The sequence below is a fragment of the Ruditapes philippinarum genome, unplaced genomic scaffold (genome assembly GCF_026571515.1).
Source record: "Ruditapes philippinarum isolate M1 unplaced genomic scaffold, ASM2657151v2 ctg487_1_1_1_1, whole genome shotgun sequence".
Classification (NCBI taxonomy): domain Eukaryota; kingdom Metazoa; phylum Mollusca; class Bivalvia; order Venerida; family Veneridae; genus Ruditapes; species Ruditapes philippinarum.
In genome coordinates this window covers 67664-80323 of record NW_026866805.1, presented here as the reverse complement: position 1 = coordinate 80323, position 12660 = coordinate 67664, and the positions used below count along the sequence as shown (strand labels likewise).

Here is a 12660-nt window from a genome sequence, read left to right as displayed (position 1 = left end):
GAGAGTGATGTAATTTATATGTTTTCTTCAATATAGAGAGACATTTCACATTGTATCCACTTATTAAAAAGCAGGTTAATATGTTCAATGTAAGAAAAATATGTCTTATGTAGTTTGGGTTTAAATCACACTGTTAATGAATAGATTAAAGAATTTAAAAGTTTATAGTGTGTTTATAGTGTGTTCAAATTGAAATATTACTATAATTTAATAAGATGTGTTAGTATTGATTGGTAAGTGTCAGATTTGATGGGTTGGTGTCAGTTTTGATTGGTAGATAAACTTGATAAGTTTGAACTTTTTAAATATATGTGAAAATTATTGTGAAGACACAATTAGTGCAATATTTTAACCTCATTGTGTTTGTTTATGTATATGTTATCTTTTTTGTCAATTAAAATCGTTTAATGTTTATTTATATGTTATTTTTGTTTTTGTCTACTGAAAATTTAACACCAATTATGTGGCATTTGATTTGTTATTTATTGAATAAATTTTTGTATGACTTAGTTCGAGTTTTGATTTGTTTAGATGACCATTGTTTGCTAATGCTGGGAGAGTACAATATAATACATGTATTTAATACTCGATTCTTGAGTTCTTAACATAAAAATAGAGAGTAGTTAAATTAACACACTTCAAGGTTTATGATTATTATACCCCCACCACACAATGTTGGGGGGGCTGTACTGGAATCACTTAATCACTTCGGTTGGCCAGTCTATCAGAATGTCTGCACTACTAAATAGGGAGGGATATGGGCAGTCTAACTGTAAACAGAAGAAAATAGAACAACATATTTTAATCTGTAACAACAGAATGGCTCTCTGATTAACAAAAAATTGCCCGTTATCCCATTTTGGTCACATGTCCATCTGTCTTCATGATGTCCCCTCTATAAATTATATACCCCTTGAATTATTGTCTTCAAACTGTGCTCATATGGTCACCTCAACAAAGTAATGTGCAGAACCCATGCCACTGCTGCCCTGGTTCAAGTTCAAGGTCACACTTTAAAGTCAGAGGTCAAATATTGAACAATTTTGTGTCTGCATTGGTGATTTCGCTCGAGGCATTTTTTCAAACTTGGCTCAACAAGGCAGTGTGCAAAACCCAAGCTTCTTCTGTGCAGACTGGAGGTCTACGTCACCCTTGAAGCTCAAAATTGAATATTTTGTGTCTGCACAATAATTTATAAATTCTATGACTATAAAAAATTTTTTTTTTTCAAATAACTGTTATTTAAACTAAATTCAAATATTTGCTATGTTAATAGCACTATATAATATCCTGTGTCGTAGAGATCGGGGGGGGGGGGGATATTTGTCACTTGTGGCAGTTCTAGTTTTAATTTACTATAGAAATGAATGTTTTCAAATGATTTAATTTTAACCTACCGTTTTTAGTTGTCAAGTTTTCAGGAAACAAGGTAGAATTTTGGTGATGTAAAAAGAAAATACTGTGTTATTTTGTTTAGTACAACCAAAATTTCTGATGATCTTGTGAATGTCTTTACATTACTATAATTACAAACAAATATGTATTTTTTGTTAGCTTGATTTTTATAAATTTATTATATTACTAATCTGGCAGCTTGAGAGAAGGGAAGCTAAATATTTTTCAACAAATGTATGCAAAATATGATTTTATAAATAAAGATACCAAGGGGGATAACTCTTACAATACACTTAGACCAATAGTTATTTCCCTTACTCTGGTTCAGAAATTGTGTAGGAGTTAAGATCTTTATTATACATTATACTAGTATATACATTGAGTGGTGGCTAGCTGTGTGCTAACCAATAGCAGCATGGATTCATTGACCCCCACAGTGGCAAGCTGTTGTTTTCTTAAGCCAAAAAAAAAAAAAATCATTTCTAAGTCTACAGTTCTGAGAATGTGTTTGTAAACTTATAGCACTCTTTACAAATGGCCTTAGATAAATTCAGTATAAACTAATTATGTATACAGTAATCTTAATAACAAAACAATTTCATGTAGCATATTAAAAAAGTATCAGTAATTTGATTTTTGGAAAGGCAGATAAAGTTTTACATAAACATTGCATTGATCTGTTTTGAGAAATAATGTGGCAAGGATTACTTACTTTACAAATTTCACACCCCATTATTCCAGTGTCTGAAAGCAGCATGCCTCCATTTGAATCAAGTTTCATTGCATTTTTTTTTCTTTTTAAACTTGACAGCATTGTATAAATCGTGTATTTTGAAATGTATGAAATACTCACAATCCAGGTGACATTATGCATGTTTGAAAATATGGAAGATTTCGCTATTTTTTTGTCACCATATACTTTGGTCCATTTAATTTGGTGCCAACAAGGTACAAGCTCTTTTTGTGTATTTTTGCCTATTACTAGTACATTGTACTAGTAATTTAAATATAGATAGGAAGAGATTTTGATAAAGTTAAATAACTTTATTTTGTATATACTTGACATTATTTTTTACCCATTAAAAAAATATTTAAGATTTCTTAAACATTAACAAATCTGTAGGAATGCTACTTCTGCCAGATATAAATGACTCCAGTAATTTAATACAAACTCATATACTGTAAAATCATTACTATTCGTTGGGCACTAAATTTTCATGGTTTTCATGGATAAGTCAATGAACGTGAAGATCCATTGAAATTTCATTTTGTCTACTATTTTGAATCACATTATTAACATTTTACCTTTTGGAAAAATAGATTAACAAATTAATGAATTTAAGAATCCATGAAAAAATATTTTTGACAAAACCATGAAATTTTATGCCCACAAAATTAAGTGAATTTACAGTATGTAATACCATCCTCAGACACTACATGTAAAATGCAATTTATATTTTCAAATTTTTTATATTTTTTTTTTAAAGAAATCGTAAAGTGGTTCTTGTCAGATTTTGAGAAAATGATTTATGAAAGAAGAAGTGATGGCTTTTTTTCTCAAAGTTCATTAAAATATATAAATAAACTGTCTGAAACCACCTCTGAGAGTGATACATTGATACTTTACTTTTGACAGGCTATCTATTTATATGATGTTATATTCATTGGTCACGCTTATTTCAATTCTTGAGAGAATTATAAAAGTTTCCAAAATGAAAAAACAAATTCTTAATATTTCTTATTGACGTTAATAATTTCACAATCATTTCCCATGTGTGTTTTGTAAAAAAGTGAAGTACTTTGAGTATCTGTTTACTTTGACCCTTTCCCCTTGTAGCTGAGGGTTACCTTTAAGGGTTGAGGCATCAGAATTGCAGCCACCGTTTTGTTATCCCTGCGTGATCATGAGAGGCAAATAAAATAAATTACATGTACTGGAGTCTATGCATCTCTTGGCTTCAGCAGGTGAAGTGGTTTTGACTTCTGGTGTTGCTTTAAGTTTGTAACACCCAAGGTTATCCAAAAATTATCTTTCCTATTTTGGTGCCATATAACCTAAATTATGTTGGTGGGCCGTATAACCAAACAATACTGTAACCATTAGCCTGCTAGCAGCAACAGATTCTACCCATGTGCCCATTTTACACCAAAATTGTACAGCACATTTGTCTGATCATGGTCTGTACTGTTTGCTATTCAGTCAGAACTTATTTTGAAATTTTCCCTATCATGATGAATGGTTTTGTCTGTGATGAAAGATGGACAAGTCCATTAAAAGGCATCAGAAACCCATATTTTTTTAATTCTTTAGAAATGTCAAACATGTGTATAATAATGTTTTAATTATGGATTAAGAGCATATAAGATGTTTAATAACTGAAGAAAGTTACTAAGTGCTGAATGTAAACAGAAGTGCAGTCATGTGTTATAAAGGTAGCAAAATGTTAACAAAGTAGTATTTACAATTCCAAAATACTAAGCAGTCGGTTTCTTATATGATTTTGAATAAAATGCATAATTTACTGCAGAATGACAAGATTTATTTTGTGTCATCTATGACAATACGTTAAGTACATTATTACATTCACATCCATCATTTTACACTTTGGAATTTATTCTAAATTTCTTGCTTTGTTGCAAAACATTTTATTTTACATTTTCTTCAAATGGAAGGACAATGTTTTCTATTCTCTGCATACAAATAGTGGACTGTACAACTGTCTGGTTTCATGTAATGAGGGTAGTTTATCAAAACTAATTACATGTATCTTGAAACCAGACTAAAATTAAATCTTATTTAAACATTTTGTCTCCATCTGAAGGGGAACTGTTTTGCATTAGACAAAACACATTGGTATAAGGGCTGTTGCATTGCATTGTCACATCTGATTTTTCAATCTATCCATGTTTTGTTAACTATCCCTATGGCAATGACTTCATCAAACCCATCCTGTCACAGTTTAAAATGAGAACTAGTATGGAAGTAATTGAATAACCATATGGCAACCCTAATCCCCTTTAATTTCCATTTTCACAACTACGCATATCTAAACGGACATTCGTAAAGATGATATTCTATTCAGCTCTTCTCAAATTATGCAGGGCACAGCTGACCATTCCTTTGCAGCCATTTTACGTGTGCGTAAAACCTCGCTTGTTCACTATAATTATAACAATTGTCAACAGACAAAGTAAAAGGTAGTTCATGTATATGGCAAATGAATTTTTTTTAAAACTGTAACAAATACCTGAAATGAGAAATAAAAATAAAGCATTTTGAGGCATAATGGGCAATGATAGCATTTTGAGGCATAATGGGCAATGATAGCATTTTGAGGCATAATGGGCAATGATAGAATTTTGAGGCATAATGGGCAATGATAGCATTTTGAGGCATAATGGGCAATGATAGCATTTTGAGGCATAATGGGCAATGATAGCATTTTGAGGCATAATGGGCAATGATAGCATTTTGAGGCATAATGGGCAATGATAGAATTTTTGAGGCATAATGGGCAATGATAGCATTTTGAGGCATAATGGGCAATGATAGCATTTTGAGGCATAATGGGCAATGATAGCATTTTGAGGCATAATGGGCAATAAAAGCATTTCTGAGGCATAATGGGCAATGATAGCATTTTTGGGGCATAGTGGGCAATGATAGCATTTCTTAGGCATTATCGGCATTCATAGCATTTCTGAGGCATAATGGGCATTATAGCATTTTTAAGGCATAATGGGCAATGATAGCATTTCTGAGGCATAATGGGCAATGATAGCATTTTGAGGCATAATGGGCAATGATAGCATTTTGAGGCATAATGGGCAATGATAGCATTTTGAGGCATAATGGGCAATGATAGCATTTTGAGGCATAATGGGCAATGATAGCATTTCTGAGGCATAATGGGCAATGATAGAATTTTTGGGGCATAATGGGCAATGATAGCATTTTGAGGCATAATGGGCAATAAAAGCATTTCTGAGGCATAATGGGCAATGATAGCATTTTGAGGCATAATGGGCAATGATAGCATTTCTGAGGCATAATGGGCAATGATAGCATTTTGAGGCATAACGGGCATCTGAGGCATAATGGGCATTGATAGCATTTCTGAGGCATAATGGGCATTGAAGCATTTCTGAGGCATATTGGGCATTGATAGCATTTCTTAGGCATAATTGCCATTTCTGGAAATAGGACTCAATATGGTTTACCAACCAGTATTTTGGCAAGTTCACATTTGAACAGTTGACACTGCAAAGTTATCTTTGTAAACTGTGACTGTTATACCTGTTACTGTATAAATCATATTAGCTACAGGAACTTCATGGATAAGGTACCCTATAATGTCTGACAAAATCCATAAAGGGGCACCAGAGGTCTTCTTCCACCAGACTTCTCCCTTCCCCTAGGTAAGTGCACATTGTTTAGAAGGCACAGGGCATTAGCAGATGATTGAAGATCTGATGCAACATTTAAGACGGCAAATTTGCATACTCTGTACAGCTTGGGGTTAAGTTTAAGGCGGCACAACTTAGATTGTATGAAGAGAGCTGCCAGTGTCCTGACAAAAGCTGAGGTGAGTGGACCTTAAATGTGTCAGATCTGACAAGTCTGCTAGGGTGTGTGAGCCCCTAGCACAGAGTGACAGCAATTAACAGTCCTGTACAAGTTCCTTCTACAACTATTTGAAAAATGCAGACATATTTACATTGCGATTTCCTATATGGTGCATAAAGAATAAATGAAACACATTTCAGATGTTTAATATGTTTTTATTTTGCTAATATGTCTGATAAATCAGTGTGAAATATTTGTACATGTAATTTATTACACATTGCACTTTGATTACCAAAGTCAGCAGCCTATTGTATAAGCAGACTCATCAGTGAAATATAACATCCAATAGTTACCTCCTTTTACATTAATGAAAACAAGGGAGGTAATTTATTTTACAGTACAACCCTGAATAAACAGGTACACCTACTTGCAAGGAGTTCATACTATTTTGTGTGTGTGCAAAAATATGGGACTCTAAAAAAAACTGTTTAGGATTTTAATCTTTTAATTTTCATTATAAATTCATAAAATTTCATCTCATTTTTACTTCTGCTTAAAATGTGTAAAATTATATCTGTATTTTCTAAGCTCTAACTCAGATCTGTTAGAAACTGGCATAGAATGTACATTGGACCCCTGATAATCCTGAGTTTCGAGACAGGGTCCAATAAAAAATTTATAATCTTGAAGCCATGGATACATTTGACTTGATAATACAGTCAAACCTTGTTTAAAAACCACATCTGAACAAAAGTCACCCTGTAAATAAAGGCCACTTTTTGTCAATCCTTCATTGATGAAAAAGAACAAAATGACCTCAAAATAAAGCCCACTTGTCTATAAAGGCCATGTTCGGTATCTCCCTAGTATATGACCTTTGTTCACAAGTTTGACTGTACTGAACTTTTTTTTCTGTTACACAATTGTTCTCTGTCAATCTCTGAATAAGTTGTGGAAACATTTACACAATTGGAATACAATATAATTAAACATGAACTCAAACAAAAAGTCAATTTGTTCATATACAAAAATATAAATTTTCAATATAAACAGCTGTACACATTCTGTACTGAAAACTTTGTAATGGATACCAACATAAAAAGGTTCTACAATATTTTATTGTCCTTTTCACCCAATATAAAAATTGGGAGTTTAAAAACTCAAACAGTATTCCTATGTATTCATAAATTACATGTAGAAGAAACATTTACTTCTTATAAACAGAGCTATGTTAAACTTGTTGAAATAATAAACTTCTATACTCCTTTCTCTTGCTTCCTTTAAGTTAACACTCTAAGACAGTAAGCTAGCATTTTAAAAACATATCTTATTTGAGAATTTTAATTAATGCCAATTACACTAGATACACAACAGACAAACTAATAATTAAATAAAAATAAAACATAGATTTATAATCTTACAAATTAAAGTAAAGGAAAAACCATTAACACTCACCCTTATATATTATTTTCATCTTGTTATGTTTTAAGTTAACAAAAGGAATAATTCACAGGGACTTTCCAGCACTACTACTGAATGATGAAAGCCAGGTGCGCTTTTTCTTTTAAATTTTTTCTGTGCAGAAGCTGAGCTCTAAAGTACAGACACCGGTCATCTGCAAGCTAGCTTGACCCCCACAGTTAAGCCACTTACGGTATGCTCTATATATTAAGCTCTCTAAATAACTTCCATCAAATATAATGGAGTTTGTCCCAGTCTGGGATCCCAACACCCGGCAGTGAGGACATAGCTAATAATTAAATACAACCTTTTTAAGAAGTATTCTAAACTAAAAAGAAACATTATAATATCATATATCAACAATTTATCAACATTTGGCCTGCTGGCAGAAACTGAATATATCCATGCCAAGATCACAGTCTGCACTGTTTGCTATTCAGTCATTATATATATTTTGAAATATCCCTAAAATAATGAATGGTTCTGTCCAAATTGAAACATGGAAAAGTCTATTTTAGACATTTAGCCTTGTAATAGTTACACAGAACCTTATAAGCTTGCCTTTATAAGTTCTACGCTCATGAATTAAATTAAAAATGCTAAATCTACTATTTTACTGTTTACTACAGTTCATAAACTTAAATGAAGTTAAAAAAAAAAACCTTCCCCAGACCATGCTGACCATATTTCACATCCTTTGAATAATAAGCAATGAAAATACACATTTTTTCCAAGACATAAATAGTGATGAAAAGGAGAGTTGTAGAGCACACAATCTAAAAATCTTATTTTTCAACAATAAAAACATAGAAATACAAACTTTCCCTGACAGAAGAATTATCATGAAAAAATGGAATGTTAACTGAGAGCTCTTACATTATAAAATATAAGAAGTTACAAATTAAAAAATCTCTTTGATAAAATAAAAATCTAAAGTTTAATTAAGCAATTGGAGACATTATGTACAAAGGAAAATATTTCTAGAAATAAACATTTTTTTTGTAAAGCAGCTGATTTATGTTGTGTGTGAAATAAGCATCTGTTTGAAAATGATGACTATATGACAAGTGAACTTCTTTTGTTAAATATTTTAAGGGTCTGGTCATTAAAGAGCTCACCTGGTTTAAACAGAACATCTTTCAAAAGAGCCTACCTCTTTATAACCAATGGCAATTTTTCTAAAATTGTAATCAGTTTAATTTGCACATCCTTCTGAAAAGGTCACCTGTTTCAAACAGAACATCTGTCACTAAGAATACCTGTTTTAAAGTGACCATCTATTTGTATTAAAGTGACCATCTATTTAAAGTGATAACCTAAAAATTGACAATATACAAGCTACAGCCTGTTTGAAATGACCAAGTGACCACCTGTTTTAAAGAATCTGTCTATAAACAGAGCCAAATGTAAAATGAAAGTATGATTACATAATTTGGTCTGGCGTATATTTTTTGACATTAGTAAAGCAGTTATGTAATATTTCAATAATATATTATCTTCTGCTTGAAAGCCAAGTTCGTGATTAATTAAAAAATATTAAGTTCAACTTCAGAGTTACTGCAGGAATAATTAAACCACTAATACTGTCAGATAACAAAACTATTGTTCTCAAAATATTAATTTAACAGACAGGAGAATTAATAATCATCATTATTTCAATATAACACACATATATTCGCAAACATCTTTCCATTTTTCTATACAAATGTACCTATCTCACTCCCTTGTTAAAGTTTATTCTGTCAAGTGTCTAGGCACTCTTATACAAAATTAATATTTCCAGTAAATGTCATATGTTACATCCCAGAATGCGTGTCATTTTTAAAAACAGATGGGGGCTTTCTGGCTATACAGAGTTAAATATCTGATTCTGCATTAAATCTGCAAGCTGCAGAATCAATTGCAAGAAAATTATGGAGTGTTGTGAAGTAATCTTTCATATTTAATGTAAAGATATAATTATTGGGCTACATGAAGAAATTCTTTTCTTCTGATAAAAATGGAATTGAATTATATGATCTTGTACTCTTACATATTTTATATTCTAAATTTACTCTATTGTTAAAAAAAGCAGTAGATTTTATCTTTATGATACAAAATACTGTCTTTAATTAAACATTGTTAAAATTCAACAAATTAGAACTGCGCATACACATTCAATAAACTAATTTTAAGTTTACTGTATAAAATGCAGTTCATGTAGTTAACATGAAAAAGCTTTTCTGAAATATTAAATTTTAAAATAATCACTGACTGTAACATCATCCTGCTAGTTTAGAACTGTTTATAAATAAAAGAAATATATACTGGCAAATTACCATTCTAACACTCTAATGTACTATTACAGTGCTAAGAGAGAGTACGGTAAATAACTGGCCTGAGTCACTAGTACACATCCAGGTGAGCTGGCACATCCGCGCAGTCTTGCCACACTATGCTGTTAGATGTGTAATGTAAGAATTGTAACATCAAAATGGCTAAAATTTATTAAATTCAAACTTAAAGCTTTGCAAGTCATATTAAATTTAGAATGGCAAATGTTTATCATTAAACTTTCCTGTTGTACCTATTTAAGTATTAATCTTTCATTGAAAAAAATATCATTTTATAAATGTCAGTTATTTGATAAATGTTTCATTACAATTTTTTTTATTTTTTTTTTATAAACATCAATTATTTTAGAAGACAAAATGTCGAAAGCTAAAGTAAAGTGTTTGTAAACTGATTATATATTTTATTGTTTCTTAATGGGAGACTGAGCAAAGTTAAATTATTACATGTGACAATTTACTTTCAATTATAAAATAGGAATAGTAATGATCTTATCTTACCATATAACTAACATTAGTAATTGCACATAGATACACTAAACAAAATTAACACAGTTATAAACAGAGAAATTTTAATCTTTCAAACTGATTATAATAAGAGACATTATATGTGAAGTTTGAAAAACGAATGGATAGATTTAGTCTATTTTATAAGTGATAATAACGACCAAAATTTGTAGAAATTTGAAAAGCAAAACCAAATATCATGTCACAGCTAAAATATTGCCTTCCTCTCTACCGGTCACTTTCAACACAACTAATTTTCATATTCAATACTGGTCACTACATGTTAATTAGTTGCAAAGTGTTTAAAATTAATATAATTGTTAAGATATTTGCATCAAACTATACAATATTACTAAAAGTTAAATAAATAAAAAAAAAGCATTGGTAGAATCTATTTTTACTGACCTTGACCTATATTTAGTAACAAGTCATGAAGCTTGCCTGTTCCTATCATTTTATCAGAGCAAACTCATATAAAAACTACATTTCATTGAAAATGATCTGATTAAACAAAATACAAATTCTACACCATATAACCATGCACTTTAACCTCAAATTTGTAGCAATATTTTGGTCACTGCACAAAAAGGAAAAACAACTAAAGTACATTGTACTGCAAAAACAGTTTTTGTGGTCTGATTATGACAAAATGCAACAAAATATTTCTTAAATCCATAAAACTTTATAGAATACATGTAATGGTTTATGATAAATCATGTTTTCAATAGAAAGTGTAAAAAAAAAAATCAAAACAAAATATTTTTTTTTGTCAGCTACTAGGCTACTGTTTATATTAATCTACAAAAAACAAAAGCAAATGTTTAACATGTACACCATAAAAATTCTGTAAAAGGCCTGCCTATTTCTATATAATATATATAATTATATACATATATTTTACAATATTATAATAACTCTTCTATACAATTTCTGTGCATGACTACACAAGATATGTCAATTTTATATCACACAAATAAAGATCCTCTTCCATGCCTCACAATGCCAAAAGTGAATTATATAAAAATTAACTTTGGCGGGTAAAAAATATAAGTAACAATATATAAAAAGAAATGTCTAACAATAATTTTGGAATTTCTGCGCCTGCCGTGATTGATCATAAAATCACACAACAATCATTCTTAAACTTATCGTCCTCGCCTATAACTGGTGCTGAACTCGGTGCCGAGAAACGCCGTAACGGTCCACTATCTGAAATAAAAGTCGGCGGCCTTGACTGGCCAGTCGTATTGTTATTATTGTTCTTAACGTTTTTACCATTTTGCGTGCTCTCTTTATGAACTTGCTGAGGCGGCGTTGTTGCACTGCTACTGCTGTATTTCTTTCCATCACCTGCTAAACTGTGCAAGAACAAACTCTGTACTTGCGCGTCCAAACCGTTACCAAACTTATGTTGTTCTGACCGTTGTTTTTTCAGATCAGCTAGAGTTCCGGTACCAGTACCGGTAGGGTACCGCGCTTGATCAGATTCTTCTGTTTGTTCTATAGAAGTGTTTAACAAATCCTGACTTCTACGTCTTTGTGATTCTCGCTTTTTCTGGAATGATGGCGTTCTGGATATCCCAGAACTGCCTTGAATATGTTTAACTTGAGGATTAGGGGCCACAGGTTGATTACTGGTTACCTGTGGTCTAGTTTCATCATTATTACTGCTCTGTGGTCGAGGTTCTCTGGATCTTGATGACTCTTGCGGGGAATGTGAGCCTCCTTTAGGACCAGACTCCGCCCTGCCCATATGAACATGAATAGGCTCTGGGGCACGAGAATTCCTAGTTTCACTTTCAGCACTTTTATTCCGCTGGGATTCTCCCCTGGCGGCTGTCTGAGCAATTTGTTCATTTGAAATATTCTCTTTTACTTTTTGAGAGTTTCTTACTGGTTCTCTGGAATTAGGAGGCACAGTTTTTGATGTTTTAACATTGTCATGTTTATCGTTTTTGTGTCGCTCTGTATGCTCATGTCTCTCTTTAGCTTCGTGTCGATGCTTGTCAGGTTCGTCTTCAATTATGCTGATTTTAACATCATCGATATTTGTAGCCGGTAAATTCTCCTTGTTGTCATCCTAAATAGAGAAGAAACAACATTGTAACAGTAAAATAACATTAATATCTGCATTCAGTCAAACTTGTATATTGTATTAGCATCCTTTGGGGTTGTTTTTTTTTTTTTTTTTTTTTTTTTTTTTTTTGAATAAACATGTGTATACTGTAGTTAATACACATATATGTGTGGGATCTGTACTACAATTAACAGAATCTAGCAATGTAGGACTATCTGGGCTTTCAAAGTTTATTTCTAAAAGAATAATTTTTGTCCTAACAGTTTTAAGGCATCATAGAAAACTGTTTATTTATAAACTAGAGTAGGACAGCAGTAGGACAG

General features: G+C 31.6%; 1 protein-coding gene across 4 annotated transcripts in view; it reads right to left on the bottom strand.

The window, feature by feature from the left end:
- Positions 1 to 6156: 6156 nt before the first annotated feature.
- Positions 6157 to 12660, bottom strand: part of LOC132733772 (protein phosphatase 1 regulatory subunit 16A-like) — a 68409-nt gene continuing 61905 nt past the window's right edge. For all 4 annotated transcript variants that reach the window (XM_060720451.1, XM_060720452.1, XM_060720453.1 and 1 more), the window contains one exon: positions 6157 to 12340. In XM_060720451.1, the coding sequence (XP_060576434.1) occupies positions 11375 to 12340 (966 nt within the window). In that variant the 3' untranslated portion in view covers positions 6157 to 11374. The remainder of the gene's footprint in view (positions 12341 to 12660) is intronic.